This window comes from Carcharodon carcharias, chromosome 1 (assembly GCF_017639515.1).
Source record: "Carcharodon carcharias isolate sCarCar2 chromosome 1, sCarCar2.pri, whole genome shotgun sequence".
In the NCBI taxonomy this organism is placed as follows: domain Eukaryota; kingdom Metazoa; phylum Chordata; class Chondrichthyes; order Lamniformes; family Lamnidae; genus Carcharodon; species Carcharodon carcharias.
The window spans coordinates 118,669,859-118,689,825 of NC_054467.1; the positions used below are offsets into that span (position 1 = coordinate 118,669,859).

General features: G+C 43.7%; 1 protein-coding gene across 3 annotated transcripts in view; it reads left to right on the forward strand.

Moving 5' to 3' along the window:
- Positions 1 to 19,967, forward strand: part of slit2 (slit homolog 2 (Drosophila)) — a 489,173-nt gene that overhangs the window by 7,763 nt on the left and 461,443 nt on the right. For all 3 annotated transcript variants that reach the window (XM_041182754.1, XM_041182765.1, XM_041182773.1), the window contains exon 4: positions 19,337 to 19,408. In XM_041182754.1, coding sequence (XP_041038688.1) covers positions 19,337 to 19,408 — 72 coding nt within the window. The remainder of the gene's footprint in view (positions 1 to 19,336; positions 19,409 to 19,967) is intronic.

Below are 19,967 nucleotides of genomic sequence, written 5' to 3' on the forward strand. Positions count from 1 at the left end.
TGAGTATGCATGACATACTAATGCATTAAAAATTGATTCCCGCCACTTGCTGTCAGGAACCACAATTCGACTTTATTCTGCTGCCATTTTACTTCTCAACATTCATCCTGGCTTTGGGCAACTGACATTTTGCTTCCTGCACCATTAACTGACCCCATCTGGCTCACTTCCTGCTCCTGGGATCTTCACTAGATTCCCCCCCACCTTGTTATGGTCATAATTTAAAGGCTAACATTTCAAGGTACATTGTAAAATTGGTGTACAGAACAATAGTATAGAGGACCCTGTATTTTCACTGTGCCCCTTACCTGAATCTATATTAAAAATCTAGATCTCTCATGGCATTGCTTATGTGGAAGTTTCAGGCATGGCGTGAGTGTAGTGTTCTATACGTGTCACATTTACAGACCTGGCATCACTGTTTTATTTCTCTTGGGGCAGGAATTTTAGAGCAGTGGGCGGGCACGATTGGTAGGCCTGGGAGCTGCCAGGGAACGGTCCGTCGTCCGTGATTGGCTCCCGACTGCGATTTCACGCCGGCTGGCTGCCAGCATGAAAGGCATACTGAAATGCTCAGCGCTGCCGGGGTGGGGGCGGGCGCTGACATAAGCGCGGCACGGGCAAGCGCTGAATGAAAGCCCCCTGAAGGCAGGGAGCTGAAGACTTTAAAACCAATGAATAAAGTGTTTAAAATCTAGATAAAAATGTCCATGCACTGCAATCAGTCACCTAAACATATGTATGATGAAAATTCTGTCTGAACATTTTTACGTTTTTCACTTAATTACAGAAACCTTATCCCGCCCTTGGATGAGGTTTCATCAAAAATGCAAAAGTCACCTGGCAGATTCACCTGTCTGCCAACCTGTAAGGTTGGACAGACCACAAAAAAATCGGAGACAATTGGAACTTTAACAACTTTAATTGTCGGCGGGTGCGCTTCTGACACTTGCGCACTCACGCAGACTGAAATATCGCACGGGCGCGGGATGATGTCGGGACGCTCACCCAACATCATCTCACGCGATTTCACATCCGATTAAGTCAGTTGCATGCCCGCACGCTGACCTAAAAATTCTGCCCATAAGGTCTTATACTTGGCTCTGAAACTGTTTATTCATCCGTCAATGCAATGGTGAAGAATGACTCCACTCAAGGGCATACTCCGAGCCAGTGTGGAGGTTGAATTGGATTGACTCTATTGGTGTTTCTTATGGAGAGCATTGTGCTTTCTGGATAGGGATCATTTGTGACTCAGAGGTGGTTTCACTACTTCTGTCTCTTTGCGTATCTTTCTTTGTTACTTCCTGTGCCTCTGTTGCTTTCTGATTTTTTTCCTTACTGGAACTAGAATCACAAGAATCTTGGGGCTGGAACTGAAAGAGGGTAAGGCACCAGGCAGAAAGTTGCGGGAGGGAGCAAATGGGAAAGCATGAAATGGGTGAAGTTTGCAGTGACAGGTAGGGAGGGGAGCAAAAATGTGCCTTTATACAACACCGTAATGTGTATCTGAGAAATATAGGCAAACACAGTGGACATTTTGTGCTACGAAGAGCAATGAGATGAAGGGTCTGTTAGCTTGCTTTTAGTGATGACAGTTGAGGTGGAATATTTTTCATAAAAGGAATTGCTAGCATCTATCTAAACTACTGGAACAGGCAGAATTGAGCTGTTGACACCTTATCCACAAGGCAATGGTACCTTAGTATTGCACTGAAGCCCTAAATTGAGACATGAACCCATAATCTTTTGACCTGGAAGCAATAGTACTACCAAATGAGTCAAGTTAATGAAGTTGTCAGCCGAGGCATGAGTTGTTCCTGTTTTTGTTTAGGTATTGGGGTTGACAGTGGAGCGTAAGAGCATATGTGGGTCTGGCACAGTTAATATGAAGAGTGTCTGCATAATCAAAGCTGTTGCTTTTGCCCAGGAGGGGTAGAATTATTCACTAAGATTGAAGGGTGAAATGGAAATATTTAATTATATTTGTGATTTACTGAATTTATTACATATAAATTATGTGATAATCTTTACTTTTAAGTGGCAAGGGCAAAGAACTCTTGCAACTGAAAACAGGTCTACAGTTTTTCCCAGCTATGTGATTGGAATATGGACCAGTCAGCTAGAAAGAAGGAAAAACTTGCATTTATATATTGACTTTCACTTGCTTCACAGCTAATTGAATACTTTAACAGTTGCTGTTGTAATGTAAGAAACCTGACAGCTGATTTGCGCACTGCAAGGTTCTATGAACAACAATTAAATAATGACCAGACGAGCTTGTTTTTTATAGTGATGTTTGAGAGACAAATATTGGCCAGGACAATGTTTCAATCTTACTGCAAACATACATTCTACATGTGTACATTGCTACTGACAGCCAGGAGAAACTTTTGATAGGATTTTTCATCCCCCACCCAAAATTCATCAGTGGCCTTGAGAAGTGATATAAATGGCTCTTCCAGGTTTATGCCACTCTTATACTGACGTTACGGCAGCAGATCAGGTAGAACCCCCACAGAAATGCACAGTGAAAGATTTTAATAAAATAAATTATAGCTGTCACCTGTGAAAGCATATGATCCACTGTGTATCCAGTTTACATAATGCATTTCCAAAGCTTTGCATCTGCTGATTATATAACAACCCGTGTCTGCTCACTAACATTAGCCTTATTCAGGAGCTATTCTTTTTCTCTTCAGAAATACTACTGCAGCAATACAGTACGAATGAGGTACACAAGCAAACTGTAGCAACACTCAGTAAAAAATATAATTTACAAAGTTGTCTCTGCAATAAAGGCCTGTACTTCCTGGCAGACTAACTGTAGAACCAAAGGACACAACAGCCGAATGTTATTCTGTAAAACAAACAGTTATCACAAAACAGGTCTTGCAGCATCCAGGAAAGAGAGATACAGAGTTAATGCTTCACGTCGAATGTGACTCTTTTTCAGAACTTCTTCTTGTGTTCTGAAGAAGAGTCATATTCAACTTGAAGCATTAACCGTGTTTCTGTCTCCACAGATGCTACTAGACCTGCTGAATATTTCCAGCGCTTTCTGCTTTTATTTCAGATTTCAAGCATCCACGGTATTTCATTTTTATATTAGCAGTTGTGACATTGTTGTCTTGGTGATTTCCTACTTACAAGCATTGTTGTTTGGCTACTAAAGAACATTGAATCACTGTATAATTGACATGACTGTTGTGCAAGTACAGAATAAATCTTATAAATAAAGAATTTGTTTTATTCCTCCCCCAAACTAATTGTGCTGATGATGAACCCTGCAGCTGTAGTAATTATATTTAATTTTGTGGCCTATGGCTTTTTGTTTATTGCTTTTCTAAGACTGCAGAAAATGAAACCTGACATGGCATTTGCTGTTCAGAAATGTCACCTGAACCTTGCTCTACAATATCGATGCAAACAAATTCAGTACAGATCAGGTTTGATGCATGTGTGTTCCTGCCAGGAAGGACGAGCCTTCATTCATATCACCTCAGGGAACTCTGGCATACTAATTGTCTCTCCTGAATCAGATCCCACCATCCCATGTGAATGCATTGTATATTAGTCTTGAAGATAATTGTAGCTGGTAGGAGCGGTGTTTTCCATTGGTGTTCTGTGCAGCGCTCTAGCTTGCTTCACATTGGCTGCCTCAACTGTTGATCTATAGCTGGCAGGGCCTGAATGAAATGTGGGGGACTTTCAGCTGTGGAACACGATTTAGCACAGAGCCTCCTCTACCTCTAGGCAGTCACAGCTGTCAGCCCCAGAGCAAATATATCATATTTGTTCAGAATAAGCTGCGGAAATTCCCATTGTTAGTGGCTGTCAAGTCAACCTGATGTGAAGAGGTTGTTATCTGACAAGCAATTTATCTTTAAGTGACTATGGATTCCGCAAGAAGATTCTCTTGAAGTTTGTATTAATCTGTAATGAGTTTTCATCATAATTCTTCACCTTCACTTCAAGAAGGAAACAAATTGAATTGTGATTTCTGAGAGGTGTGTCTAAAAATCTCGAGAAGTTTGATTTTTGACTCCAGTGGTTGTTTCTCGGTGCTGTAACTGCTTGCTTAGCTGCACAGGCTGGGCTTAACTTAGAAGAGCTGTTCTCACGATTCCTTCACATTGCAAGTCCCCTGACCTCAACTGGAACATTAAGGGGAGGCAGACTGGGGGCTGGATGCTTCCCCACGGGACAGAAGGAACTTCAGCAGTCAATCACCCCCTATTAACAATTGATGCAAGTAGATTGAAGAGATTTTCTGTTTATTTTAGAAACAAGACTTAGTGCCCCTGCCAGTTGTTTCAGCAGCATACCATATTCTGATCCTGTTTGGGGAGAGAGAGGAGAAAGTGAACCATGGACAGTTTCTTTATCCTGTATCCCCCTCCTGTCATACTGGATAATGATTCGAAAGCTGGCTCTGTTTATGAGAGAGTTGCATTGGCACCTGCCTGGCAGCATGTTGCATTTCTGTTTTCTCGACTTAGAGAATAAATTTTTATGCAGCTAAAACTAAAAGAGGGTATAATTCAAACGGACTTAAACATTTTAAACACACAGAGAACAAAGGAAAATCTGGGTGAATAAAGTAGCAGCATTTTGTTTGACTTCTCTGTGGATTTCCACCTTGAAGTGGTGGAGATGCATGTGCTTTTCGGCTATCCATTGAGTGTTGCCACTGAGAACTCCTTGCCCCTGGTAGGGTCACTCATGGTGGCAAGGTCTGGGGCAGGGTGTCAGACAAAGGGCAGTCCAAAATGTCCTCAGGGGCATAACAGAGGAAGGAAGGCTACATCTCACCAGTTGCAAGTGCAGAAGATGGCAGTGGTCTCGATCATCATGGTTTGACACATCACTAAATCTGATCACCAACCCATCAAGATTATGTACCCCAATGTCCCCACATTAAACAAGGTCACGCGCAGGCTTCTATCAGGGTCTGACAGCCATTAGGTTTGCCGTATCAGAATGAAGAAGTAGAGTTAGAACATCATCTTTCTGCTCAGGCTATGGCAAAGTAAAGATAAGGCTCTGGACTGCATTGGCTGTTCAACTTTCTGAGCTAGAATTACGTTGCTTCAGCCATTTCTAATTTTTACCATTGGGCAGGATTTCTTCTGTGTGAATGTGTGAAAACAAAAAAATACGCACAACCGTTCCCCGTCCCCCCTCCCCGTCACCTTGTGTATTACCCATGCTACTGCTCTGCATTATTAATTGAGGACACCAAAAGGGAAAGTCATCTGAGACAACCTTGTTTATTTATAGCTTAGCCTTTTTTCTTAAATGTCAATCTGGATGCAGTTGGTCTTTTGCATGCTGACAATGTTGGCTGTGAGTTGCAAATATGTCTTTGTTTTTCTTCAGTTTTTCCCTCTGATATTTTCCCCTTACTCTCCCTTCTGAACTCAAATGGCACATCCTGCAGTGCATTTCTATGTGGCACTGGTAAAGCTTGGAACCTCAAACAAGTGACTGTTCTTCATAAAAACAAAAAAACTACGGATGCTGGAAATCCAAAACAAGAACAGAATTACCTGGAAAAACTCAGCAGGTCTGGCAGCATCGGCGGAGAAGAAAAGAGTTGACGTTTTGAGTCCTCATGACCCTTCAACAGAACTAAGTTTCTTCTCCACCAATGCTGCCAGACCTGCTGAGTTTTTCCAGGTAATTCTGTCTTTGACTGTTCTTCATGTGTGGATCTGGGTTGGGAGCATTGGTAGACCATTTGCTCATTGCGGGCTACAGAGCCAAACTTGTTTGTGTCATATTCACCACCCAAGTACATGCATTTAACAGCTGACATCTGACACATAAGGGGTAGGAACTTTAAACAGAGCGGGCTTGATGGGCTGTTCCTAATACGTATGACCTTTTCTTCTTAACAAGGGCTGTGAGCTTGAATTCTAGTCTCAAACATCATGAGGTTCTAACTGTCCATATTGGGTGAGTCTTACCAGTTGACAGTCTGCCTACACCATACAGTAGTTGGATAGTGCAGCACAGATATGAATCTCCTGCCAACTGTCAGGACTGTAAACCAAAAAATCAATTGCCAACTCCAGTTGGGGCGCATCCCTGAAAGTTTCGCAAAACAACTTCAAACCTCCAACTGCCCAACCTAGTCAGACAGTATTTTCTTCCCATCTCCAATTTTTTTAAACTAATAAATTAAAGAGTTCAAAGAAAAGGAAAAAATACACACATTTGTTTTTGACACCCAGCTTTCATCCCGTAACCCCGTTCTTCTGGGTGACATGCAGCAGTGTCTGGAAGAGTTTGGGGGCAAGCCAGGAGGGTTGTGCTATGCTTTAGGAAAGATTTGAAGGCATTAAAGAGAGTTCAGAAAAGATTCACGAAAATGGTTCTAGGGATGAGGAACTTCAGCTATGTAGATAGATTGGAGAACTGAGGACAGGAGCGGAGAAGGTTGAGAGGCAACCTTATAAAGCAATACCCAATCATGAGGGGTCTACACAGAGTAAATAGGGAAACACTGTTCCGAGTGGTGGAAGGATCGAGGTCAAGAGGGCACAGATTTAAGATAATTTGCAAAAGAAGCAATGGAGGCATGTTGAAAAAAATTATCACGCAGTGAGTGGTTGGGATCTGGGATGCACTGCCTGAGAGTGTGGTGGAGGCAGATTCAGTCAAGCCATTTAAGAGGGAATTGGATTGTTAACTGAGAAGGAAGAATGTACAGGGTTATGGGGCGAAGGCCAGGAGTGGCACTAAGTTAATTGCTCCTTCGGAGAGCCAGCACAGACATGATAGGCTGAATGGCCTCCTTCTGTGCTGTAACTATCCTGTAATTCTGTGACATGTTGCTCTTTCTCAATTAAAAGAGGAGGCTTGGAAAGAAAACACAGCAATAGGGACCATGAAAAGGAACGAAAAAGGGGAAGAGCATTTAAATAAATAAAACACTGTGTATGTCTTGAGAAACCAGAAATTAATTTGACCTGACATCAATTTAAAAAGCACTCAGTAGCGCTGCCTGCTAATCTGCTGTGTGTACTGCTTGTTTCTGGTTATAATGGACCTTGAATTATTTTCTTTCACTCCTTTAATGACTTTCTTTTATGTAGTTTAAAAGTGTCAGACAGTCAAAGGCAGCGAAATAATCCAATTTTTTTAAACCAAGAATTCCAAACCTTTGCCTGAATCCACAACAAACATTGATGAGGAGATTAAACAAGACCTTATTCAATGGGGACAGCTAACTGAAAGTGACAAATAGAACATCTTTCGTAAAAAGAATAGAAAGTGCTCTTTTGCTAATAACATTTATATTTGTATGCTAGTGTTTCAAATAAACAGATGAATAGCACAGCTCAGCATGAGATTACACAGCAGTGTGTTGGAATGGGATGACTGTTGTGGCATATGTAGGATTGCTTTCATTGGGATCTAACAACAATAACAACAACAGCTTAAATTTGTAAAGTACTTTTAACATAATGAGCAGAATCTTGTTGAGGCGTTGGGGGTCTCGTCTGCCAGCTGGAGAGCTACTGAGAGACCGTGCTGCCTCTTTTCAGGAAGGCCCACCAAACCAAAAGTCAGTCAGGCAGTGGCAAGGCCAGCAGTGGGCCTTCCCCTGGAATCAAGACCCCAGAAGCGAAAGTCTCGCCAACCAAGAGTTGCCAGCCAATCAGAAGCCAGCAGTGCTACTGGATAAACCATGACTTCTGCCTTAAGGATAGGCATCAGAGCCCCAGGATCGTAGAATGACCCAGACCACAGGTAAGTAATTTGGTGGGGGGTGATTTCATGGGGTGGGGCAGTGAGGAGAGTGGTGCAGCAGGGTCAGCAGCAAGGACAAGGGGGTGGCTCTCAGCAGGCCCCTGCCTTCCCAACATTCAGTCACTCTGTCAGGCACTGAGTGCCTTTGATCGAGAGCCCCCAGCAGGTGGCATGCTGGCTGCACAATTTTACCTGCAGCGCACACTGCATGGTGACATGCCCGCCACTGGATTAATACCAGCAGTGGTGGGATGAGGCCCTGAAGTGCTCACTAATTGGTCACTTAAGGGCCTCAATTGGTGGCGAGACGGAAAGGTCAACCATGGGCCTTCCCACTTAGAACTTAATTCTGCAGGAGACAGGAAGGCAGTGGGGTTCAGGTACGCCACCATCCTGCCCAATTAAATGCCCTTCCTGTCTCCAAGCCCACCAACAGAGAGAGCAGAAGATTCCACCTAATAAAACATCCCAAGGTGCTTCACAAGATCATTTTAAAACAAAATATGACACTAAGCCACATAAGGGCCTGGATGTTATAGGGAATGTGGTGGGAATAGCATTAATTGCTTTAAGGCAAGACCTCTGCCGTTATCTTGTGATGAAATCCCACCTTTGAGAGCTACTGGCAAATCGGATGGCCGGCAGCTTCGTAGACTCAACAGCGCTAGGTGGGAGCGGTGGCCACTGCTGGGACTACAGGCAGTTCTAACGAATAGAGCTCAGACTTAAGTCTGGGTTATCGCCAGGGCCAGGCTGGCAGGCCCTGGTGAAAGATGTGGAGGCCTGGTTTGAGAGGCCAGGCAGGGAGGGTAAAGCAGGAAGTATGACCTGGGGGAATGGAACTTGCTTCTGATGGGCACAGGGGACCTTCAAAGGAGGTCCTCCTCACCACCTCGTCCCCTTGCTCAACACCAGTCCTTACATCTAAAGCTGCTCAGTTGTCCACTTAGCATGGACCTCCCCCTGCCATGGGTAAAACCACGGTTGAGGCAAGATGAAGCCCTTAAGTGTCCATTAATTTGCTACTGAAAGGCCTCAATAGGTCCAAGGGCAGGCAGACTGCCCAACTCCACTAACCCCCTGTTAAATTTCAGACAGGTTGGGGGCAGGCGGGTAGGTGGCAGGCAGACCACCCGCCAGCAGGGAATCATAAAATGTAGCCCAAGGAGTTATTAGCTCAGATAGCAAAAAGCTTATTCAAAAAGGTAGGTTTTAAGGAGTGTCTCAAAGGAGGAAAGAGGGGTGGAGAGGGGTAGGGCAGGAATACCAGAGTTTGGGGCCAGTGAACTGAAGGCCTGCTCACCAGTGGTAGAGGAATTAAAATTGGGAATACTCAAGAGGCCAGAATTAGATGAGTGCAGACACCTCAGAGCATTGTGGGGCTGGAGTAGATTACAAAGCTAGGGAGGGGCAAAGCCATGGAGGGATTTAAAAACAAAGATGAGAACGTTAAAGTCAAGACATTGTTTGACCTGGAGCCAATGCAGGTCAGTGAGCACAGGTGAAAGGGACTTGGTGTGAGTTAAGACATGGGCACCAGAGTTTTTGATGGCTTCTAGTTGATGGAGGGTAGAATGTGGGAGATCAGCTAGGAATGTGTTGGAATAGTCAGCCCTAGAGGTAACAAATGCTTGGGTGAGGGCTTCAGCAGCAGATGAGCTGAAACAGGGTTGAAGTTCAGTGCTGTTATGGAGGTGGAAATAGGCAGCCTTAGTGATGGAGCGGATATGTGGTCGGAAGATCATCTTTGGGTCAAATATGACACCAAGGTTGCTAACATACTGGCTTAATCTCAGATTGTTTCCAGGGAGATTGATTAAGTTGGTAGCGAGGGAACAAATTTTGAACTGGGGACCAAAACAATGGCTTTGGTCTTCCCATGATTTAACTGGAGGAAATTTCTGCTCATCCAGTACTGGATGCCAGATAAGGAGTCTGTTAATTTAGCAGCAGCGGAGTCGAGAGAGGTGGTGGTGAAGTAGAGCTGGGTGCCACCAATGTACATGTGAAAACTATCATTGCTTTTGAATGATGTTGCTGGGGGTCAGCATGTAGATTGGCTATAGGAGGGGGCCAAGAGGGGAATAGATCCTAGGAGGACGCCAGAGGTAATGTGTGGGAGCAGGAAGAGAAGCCATTGCAAGTGACACTCTGGAATTTAGATGCGGCTAGCCCTATCAGATGGCTGGCAACTCTGAAGACTGAGCAACCCCAGTAGCGAGAATACTTTGGGGAGCTGTCCCACCATGTCTCTTTGCTCTTTTCCTTGTGCCCTCACCTCTTTTCTTTGTCAGCCTGGGGCCAGGAAAATCCTGCCCATCTTTTCTGGCGGCACATGTTTAATTAAAATTCTGGAGATCAGCTTTAGTAAGCCCATTCTTCTATGTCTATGTTACTAAATTTGGCTCTTTTATTCAGGCAGCAGAGATCTGTAACTTGGGGGGTTTGTCATCAAGGTAAGAGGTTGGCTTACAAATAACAGAGGGCTTGGCCTAAATAGCCAAGTGGTTATGGTACTGGGTTTGGAACCCCAAAATCAAGAGTTCAAATCTCATAATAGGAAACTATGTAACTTCATCTGAAACAGATGGAAATGGGTTTGTACTTGAAAGAGTTACAAATAACAGATTTCTAAAATTAAACCAATGCCAGTAAAAGATCAGTTATAAAGGGGTTGAATTTGCAGCACTTTCAACATGATGGGTTAATGAAGGTCACTTATTATGAAACCCTCAGATTCAGCACATGTGTGAGACAGGGATTTAATTTGGTAATGAGTAAACCTTATTGGAATCCTTGATTGTGATTTAACAGAGGTGAGGCTAACAGTCACAAAACACAAGATTGGCCCTTAAAATTGTTTAGTTAGAAGCATCATGAAAATAAGGAGGAGATCCAGCCACTGTTAAAATTCTCAGCTGAAACCTGGAAAGATTGCTTGATGAGGGTTTGAAAGTAAAACATCTAGGAAGTAGTCTTTTCTCCGTCTCATTGTGCTGAGTTAACACTTTGAAGCCCAACAAGAAATGAAACATTCTGCACTGGATCCCCTATCCGATAGTATGTAAAAGTTGATTCATTAGTGGAAGCTGAGTGATGGGCAGCATGTTAGGCAATCTCAGGTTTGACATAGTCTTCATGTGGGAAGTGAAGAGTGGAGGCTGGAGGGATGAAGAGCAGTTCAAAGGAAAACACTGTACTCAACACTGCTTAATGAAGGATGTGAATGACCGCTGTTTTAGCAGGGTGATATTTTTTAAAAGAACAGCATTTAAATGCATTGGAGGGGGTGGAGGTGGTGATAATGGGAGCTACACGAATTATGACAAAGAATGCCCCCTCCCCACTTGAAAACTTTCTCTAGGTTCCTGAAATGAAGCCTTATTTTTTCCTGAAGCATTGCTGACTGTTGCATTCAAAAAGGTGATATTATATTCCAAAGGATTTGACCAAGAGAGAATCAACTGGTTTCTTATTTTGTGTAGCTCATTCATTATTTGTCAGTCATACCTTGCAGTAAAAATCCTCAGAGTCTTTTTATAAAGGGAAGAGTGGGTGTGTTACTGTAGAAACTCTTCAGAGGGAAGACCCTGGTGGGAAAGGAAACATTCCCTTTATCTATCTGAATCCATTAAACAAAGAAAACACAATAGATGGTGATATTCTCCAAGGGAGGGCAATGTGAATAGCCATTCCCACCTGATACAAGCACAGAAACTGCCTCTGAGGTAATGGTGGGGCATTCCATCTCCATACAGCTATAACGATAGGCATGAGGGTGGAAATAGGTTTTCTCGGTGATGGTCGACACTTTTCTTTCTCATTGTTGGCACAAAATGAGTTCTGAAACAGAAAGGTGCAGTTTTGAAAATAAAAGAAGGCTTTCTTACAATGCACTTCAAAAGCTCGTTTTAAGGTTATTAACCTGGATTTTCCTTTTCTGCACTGACCCAAATTGACATACCAACAATAGAACAATGAAAGTGGGGCTGATATCACTTCAGAGCTGGATGAATGAGAGGGGGTTGGAATGATTCATCTGGTAAGTGCTCCACCTGCCCTATCCAGAATGGAGAAGTGCCTGGTTTCTTGATGTTTCTGGAAGATACAATCAAACAGGCACTTGCTGCCTCAAGGCCCTATGTTGGCCTAGGGTCTTTACGTTGGCCTAGGGTCTTTACCGACAACCTATAGGCACAATATCACGTTCTTAAAATGTCAGCTATGGATCAGTGGAACAGGGGGCATTTATTCTCAGTGTCCTGATCAATATTCACACCTCAACCAACATCATTAAAATGGATAGGGGGCTAAATTGGATAGTTACTGAAATGGGCACAGGGATCACTAACACACTGTACGTTGGCTGGATGCATCAGGAGGGAGCCAGTATCATGAGTGGCTCGTCGCACTTAAAGCTAGCCTGCACTAAAACTAGCTTGCACCTCTTAAAGGGGAGGTGCATTATGGCTGGAACAGGTGGTGGGAGTTGTGGTTGAAGAGAATATGACCTGGCAAAAGATGAGAGATGGCACACCATAGGAGAAAGTAAGCTTCAAGGTTCTCAGATGCTATGCTAGAGGTCTTAGAGGAGGAAGTAGAAGGGAGAGGAAATGGCCAGTACTCACGATGAGAGGTGGAGACCCCACAGACACACAATGAAAAATCACTGGGAGCAGACAACTGTGATGATCACTGCTAGGATTCAAGCTACGAGGAACTGGATGTAGTTCCACAAGCAATTCAATGACCTCGCATGAGTGGTCAAAGTTAGTGAACGTATCAGCAAAGTTCATATCCCACCAACTGCCCATGAGGTTCAGTCACTGCTCAAACCCACATGTCTCACGCACCAACAATACCTAACAATCAGAACTTGCACCTGATATTCATTTGCTTCACCTCAGCCTCATATACTCAGCATTGCTGTAAGCCTCACATCCACCATTCACAGGATGTATTCACTGCCAGCTATTCAATCAGTCAAACAGATTGCACTACACTCACTAGCACATTTCCCTCTCTCTTGAAGGGCACAACTGGAGAAGCAGGAGCAAACAGAGGGGGAGAGGCACACTTGCATGTCCTAACTCACATGCATGGGGATGGTGAGATGGTGCTTGCTGTTATGGAGATGGCCATTGCTGAGCGTGTCGGAAGCAGTGGGGCTAAAACCATCAAAGGTGATGGTATCCTCACGTCTAATCCTCCTGCTCACATCTCACTTCCACCTCATTCAACACTCTTCTGATATACAAGCTGCAGATAGTTTAAGCAGACACCTCTTAGTTTCTTCTCACCTGTATTCCCCTTATCAAACCTTATGCTTGCACCTTTTTCCTTTTAGTTACTCAAGAGTTGTAACTTGGGTATTGGAGGAACACCAAGAAGATGGTGATGATGAAGACAAGGCACCATCACTTGATTTCACACTCACAACCACCAACTCACATACTTTGGGGATAATTAAAAGCAGGGCCTGTGCTTGGTGAGACATCAGGCATGATTGGGCTGGAGACAAATCAGGAGTAAGGGCAGGTGCCAGCACATGAGTGAGCAAGGTCACAAACGGCAGAGGAGTCAGATGAGCACTTGGATAGGGCAGCCTAAAGGGGGATACTGATGGGTATGCACAACAAAGTACTGGTGCATTGGGAAGCTTGTCAGAAAGCCTGCGGTCAATGTCATGGAGCATAGAAGAGACCAGCACCAGCTTGGCATAAGGTTTTGTGCACAGCTTGGAGTCTGTCCTTCCCAGTGTGGAAGTGGTGGCCAACTCTATTAGCACACTTATCGACCCAATAATGATGCCTTAGACTCCTGTCAAGCAAACTCAGACTGCTGCCATCATAGCTGTCTATTCCAGTGGGGTTTTCAGCATCTCACAGCAGTCCCCAATTGATTATCAGCATTGCTGAGGTGTGGCCTCAGGGAGTGACAGTGGCTCTTTGGAGCACAAACCTGCTGTCCTCTCAGGAAAGCAGCATTCATCTTCCCATTACTGCCGCTCCAGTGCCCTTTGCTGCTGCCCATACTGAGATGGTGAAGTATGCCGCCGGGTCTTCAAAGCCCAGAGCTGTTTGAGATCGTCCTCCAAGATCATCTGCAGTCTTCTCCACTGTAAATCAGTAGCCTTTCCCTCAGCCATACTGCAGCCACTGTGGTATTACAGCATTAGAGTACTAAGATAGGAAAGGACATTATGGAGATGCACAAGGGTAGTTTTGTATAGATATTGAATGATTTAATTTGTAAATTTGGTTTGGAATTTTGTGGTGGCTTTCATTTTTGCATTGTAGTCCAGCAGACACTATGATGGTCAATGAAAGGACGAAGGTAAGATGTGGGACTGTTGGCGAATGGGGAATTGGGGTTGTGGTCACTGGTTTTGTACAGTTGAGGTTTTCACAGACAGCACAGGTGGAAAGGGGCTGCCTAAATTGCCCCCTCCCTTCCTCGTCTTTTTCTACCTCCTTACGCTCCTGCTCCTGCTCCTCAGCTACTCGTTGTATAGATAGTTGTATGAGGACAAGGTTGTGCAGCATACAGCAGACCACCTTGAATTTTGAAACCTGCTATGCTGAGTACTGTAGGGCTCCTCCAGAGCAGAAGCTCTGCAACTGGTCTGCTTTATCACATTTTGTATGGCCTCATGGCTTTCATCCTATGCATGCTGTTCATATGTGCATGAGTCACACAGTAGGTTCATGAGCCAGGTCTCAATGAATGGGAGCTGTCACCCAATAGCCAGTGTCCTTCGGTTTCCTATAGTGGCTCAAATGCCTGGTGCCACAGAATGAAGGCATCAGGACTGTTGCCAGGATACTGGGCATTGACCTGCATGATGCACTGCTGTTCATCATACACCAGCTGGACATTGAAGGAGTTCCCATATAAATGGCATCTGAAGAGCAATGTGCAAGCAGCCAGTGACATTCAGCACCATGGGGAAAGCCTACGGTTCTAGTGAAGCCACATACTCACTCTGCCAGCTGCTGTCTGCAAGAGAGAATTAAACATATTTAGCTCTCTTTGACTAGAAAGTCCCCTTACACAACAGTGGATGGTGCACTTTGAGATGTTACAAATACCTCTAGCTCCAGCCTGGAGAGAGTGAGACACATAAAAGTTCATGCAGTTCTTGCCCTATTCCAAGGCTGCAGTTAAGGTTGCAACATGCGGCATATTTCAATGAGGGTATCGTTGATCACACATTGATCTTCGCTGATCTTTAGGTCAACAAGTTGCTCCATGAACATCCTGGGCAGATATGCTCTCCTACTGAGAGTCTTTCTCCCGCTCTTCCTCCTCCCTGTCCCGGTAACTTGCTCTGCTCTGAACTGCCTCTGCCTATTCTCTCAGTGATGCTGTATTCCAGGGGAAATGCTTACTAGAGCACCTATGCCCAATAACAACTGCTTCTGCAGAAGCACTGATGTCAGTAAAAACTCCTTCAGCACCTGCCCTGTAGACTTTTTCAACTTGTAACAACTATAGAAAGCACCAAAAATGTATAGAATCACAGCAATACTAGAAGAAATTAGCCAGCAACTAAACTGTAATTAGTTAATAATCCCTTGAAATAGTGCTAGTCCTTACTGCTGTTAAACGTGTGTTCAGCTGTGCGAAGGTAAGAATGGCAATGGCTAGAGTGTTGAGCTCCAAAAATGGCACTGCTGGCATTAAATTAGCATTACATCAACAGAACATCTAGTTCTGCGTACTTCCAATGGACAGTCATTGCACGTGCCAAAGGTCCCGCCAAAATCACAGAATCACAGAATAACAGAGGGCAGAAGAGGTCCTTTGGCCCATCGAGTCTGCACCGACACGTGAGAAACACCTGACCTGCCTACCTAATCCCATTTACCAGCATTTGGCCCATAGCCTTGAATGTTATGATGTGCCAAGTGCTCATTCAGGTACTTTTTAAAGTATGTGTGGCAACCTCCCAGGCAGTGCATTCCAGACTGTCACCACCGTCTGGGCAAAAAAGTTTTTCCTCACATCCCCCTAAACTTCCTGGCCCTCACCTTGAACTCGTGTCCCCTCGTGACTGACCCTTCATCTAAGGGGAACAGCTGCTCCCTATCCACCCAGTCCATGCCCCTCATAATCTTGTACACCTCGATCAGCAGGTTGCCCCTCAGTCTTCTCTGCTCCAGCGAAAACAACCCAAGTCTATCCAACCTCTCTTCATAACTTCAATGTTTCATCCCAGGCAACATCCTGGTGAATCTCCTCTGCACCCCCTCCAGTGCAATCACATCCTTCCTATAATGTCGCGACCAATGTCTGGCACAACTTGTCTCACAGGTGTGTGCGTGCGCCATGTATGTCATTTTGGAGCTCTAAAGGCACTGCTAGCACCCAAAAAACGGCTGCTAAAGAGCCCAATTTCTCATTTATAACTTGGCCGTTATCTCATTGAGGTTTGTGGAACCTTGCTATGCACAAATTGCCTACCACATTCCGCATATCACAGCAGCGCCTACACTTCAAAAGCTTATCATTTGTTGTGAAGCACTTTTGAGCATTTTGAGATCATGAAAGGTACTATATAAATGCAAGCTTTTCTTTTTTCTTTATAATATGCTAATATTGGTGGTACATGCTAGCTTTAAAATGTGAAGTTATGTTCTTCATCAAGATAATATTGTATCACCTGTTTACAGTCAGGCTTGTGAATTATTTCAGGGAAAGAAACAAAAAAAGCTGTTGTTAATATTATGAGAGCACTTTATTCTCTTTAGATCCAGTTTCCTACTTAGTGAGCACATAGGTCTACTCTGGAACACCTGGCTTTACATTCAAATTTATAATTACCTGATGACAAGGCAAGATTGACCTTTGGTGACATCTAAGTTATTTGACAGTGTAGTAGCACTTTGTATGACATCCAACATGGTATACAAGATTGTTTTCTCTTAAAGTTCGTCAAATTCAGCATTTTCTCAAAAAAACAACATGGAATTTTTGACTACTGCCCTTTAGGGACAGGATCATGTACACAACCATTAACGCTGAGTAAGTACACTCATACAGTCCCAATCCCCCTGCGCTGAGTATAACATACTTCCTATCATCACATGTTTTTTGCAGCAACTAAAGGCAGTGTAACAGAGAGGATTGACTGCATCTTAATAAATAAATAATTGCAACATTAATTAACAAGGTCTACGGCCAAATTGTTGGAACCACGTTTCACATTTTTATAAACAGTGCTCCACTGAGAAATGTATGAGTGTTAGCTTCTTAACTCATTTTGTCTTTAAAGCTTAAATGTCACAGTGAAAAGGCTTTTCTCCCATTCCCCGTGGCTACCACTGTTTCTTCCTGCTCATACAGAAACCATTACTATTGCAGAGTTCTCAGTGTCTATCCTTTGCTCTGGGTTGGGTTTTGCCTGACCTTTTTATGGCTATTGATGTTGAAGTGAGGGATGGGGTTTGTTTGCATTGAGCAGGACCTTTTTACTAATTCAGATGGCAAGCTGCTGTTTGTTTTTCCCACATCTGTTTTGCGCTGGTTCTTTGTGACAATGTTTGCTGGATGCTGGCCCTTCTACTTTCTCCTGAAATGAGAAGCCAGTTTAAACGGATGTTTCGAAATGTTAAAGATACACTCTATTGCTTGCTCTCCCTCCCCACCCCCCCAACTCCTCTGGCGCCACTTTTATTATTATCAGCCCACAATGCTTGGACTGTATTTCACAAAAACAGTAGCTGTCATCTGTCTATTGTAGAAGACTGAAAGGCCCCACTGCTTTCTATCTGTGGCTTGAATGGATGCGCTTTGTAAAAGAAAAGGAAACATTGGTTTATTTTTCATATTCTAATTCCAGATATTCCCCCTACCACCACCACCACCACCACCACCACCACCACCCCCGCCCCCCCTCCAACCCGCCCCAACCCCCCCAACCCCCCAACCCCCCAACCTTTCCTGAAAATGGTGACACTTGCTCAGGCACACTTCATCGATGCTAGGAGTTCACAAGCATATTACCTAACTGACTATCCTTTATATTCAAGCCTCGGCAGTGAGCTTTGTCAAGCTGTTTGACTAAGGGAGACATCACAACCAGCCTGATCCTATCCTCAGCTGGAGCCCACACAATCACACTTTTCAACAGGGGTCATTGGATAAACGCCCTCAGCAGTCACTGTGGCTGATTCTTTCCCACTGTAGTCCATGGACGTTCAGAACATTGAAAGTATTTTAAAACCCATTTAACACACATTACGGAGCATGTGAGGACAATGAGCTGCTGTCAATCACAGTGATGTCAGTGAAAATATGACTGCAAGTCACCACCTGAACAAATGGGTCAGTCCATGCTGTGGGGTCTTACCCTGATTGGAGAGGATCAAGAACAACTTGAGCCATCCTAAAAGAGAGGTTTATTTAACTTAAAGTGTCTTGAAACCAGATGCATGGAAAATCATGTTTGTTTTTGAAATTTTGGCAGATTGATCTATTCGCTAAGAACAAACAAATCACAATTTTGAAACAATAGGCAGCATCAAACCTATGGATGCTTCTAATACAATGATTTGAAAGGTAGCAATAACTGAAAGGTTGATGTAATTACTGGGCTTCTAATAAATATTTGAGAGCCATTCAGTAGGTTAAAAACAATAAAGTTCAATTCACCAGGGGACATAAGGAAAGAATTGTTCAGGTTTCACTTTCTCATTAGCTCCGCTTCTCATCGCCTCTTGCTAGACTTTGTGGATTTCTGACTCACTTGCATGTCTACAGGGAACATTTTCACATTCTGTAATGCCTTGGGTAAACGCTGCAGGACCACCTTGTGGAATTGACAAGCTGTTATCATATCCTGGCCAAATATATAACACATTTTTCATTTGATGCATATGTTGCACCTGTGTCCATGAGAGCTTGGACCTTTAATAAACACACAAAGCCAGCCTTTGACAGGCACCATATGAAGAATATTAAGAACAGACACAATGTTCTTATTATATGAAAATGCGCTAGTGGAACTCCTGGCGTGCCTCTGAGTATTCAACAAGAATGTTTAAAATGCAGTATCTTTTGCTCTTCAATGTATTTGCAGTCCGGTTTGTGTGGACCTCATTGATCTCAATGGAGCAGCAGTTATGGTTCTATATCTGGCCTCGGCAAAGGAAATGTCAGTCGGGGTCCACACTCCTGTTTATTGTCCAGTGTATCCCACTTTGGTGAGCACATGAACAGTCTGTGTAGCGAGCTTTTCATGGTCAAACAGCCTGCTGACAACTGGGGCAAATCCACTAATTCCTCATTCCAGACATTAAGCAATACTGAAAGGGAGCTACTATAGTGTAGCCCTATCTTTGATTTGGTGTTGCTTCCAGGGCTACTAATTGCTGAGACTGTGGGATTGCTAAGCTTAGCCATTTTGCTCTAAGTTCAGAAATGAAGGATGTCAATTAGCTGAGGCACTGGAGAGTGCACAGCAATTATTGAATTAGCACCTTGAGAGAAATTTGAAGCTTTAAGGGGTGATTTTTATGCAATAACAGATTTCTGACAACTATTTCTCTTTTCACTTGCTGCCTCTCTCCAGCCGCCTGAATAGAAACAATCTGCAGGTCTTGCCAGAGTTACTTTTCCTGGGAACGCCGAAGCTCTACAGACTGTGAGTAATCAAGTTTCCTTAAGCCTGTCGAATTTGACAATGAAAAAGACACGAGGATGATTTCAGTGCCATGTGGCTACACCTGAACCAATTGCACCACATCAGCACAGCTTGACTCTTGGTAACTTGCTGTTCAATCTAACCTAACATTGCAAACAGTATATAATTATAGATATTTTGTTATACAGCTGTGTGGAGAGAGAATTTATTTTTGACTAATTGTCACAATTTTTCTAAATCCCTTACAGCTATATTTTTTCTTGAGAGAACCAGTAGGATAGAGTTGTAATTTGCTTTGTGCTTTCTTACAAATCATAAATCAAAGTTAGAGTTTAAACTCTGAGCTATCCTCAGGCACTTTGAAGCAGGCAGATGCAGTCCTGATGGTAATTTAGAAGGAAAACAGTTCATTCTAAAGCCATTGAGAAGTGAGCAACTTCAGAAAGGTACAGGATGAAGGTCATGTCTGGTATGGTTTCACATAGTTATGGTTAACTTGGAACTCTCTATTCCTCTAATGGGACAATGTTCCCCAAACTGCAATTTGATTTAGAACTAA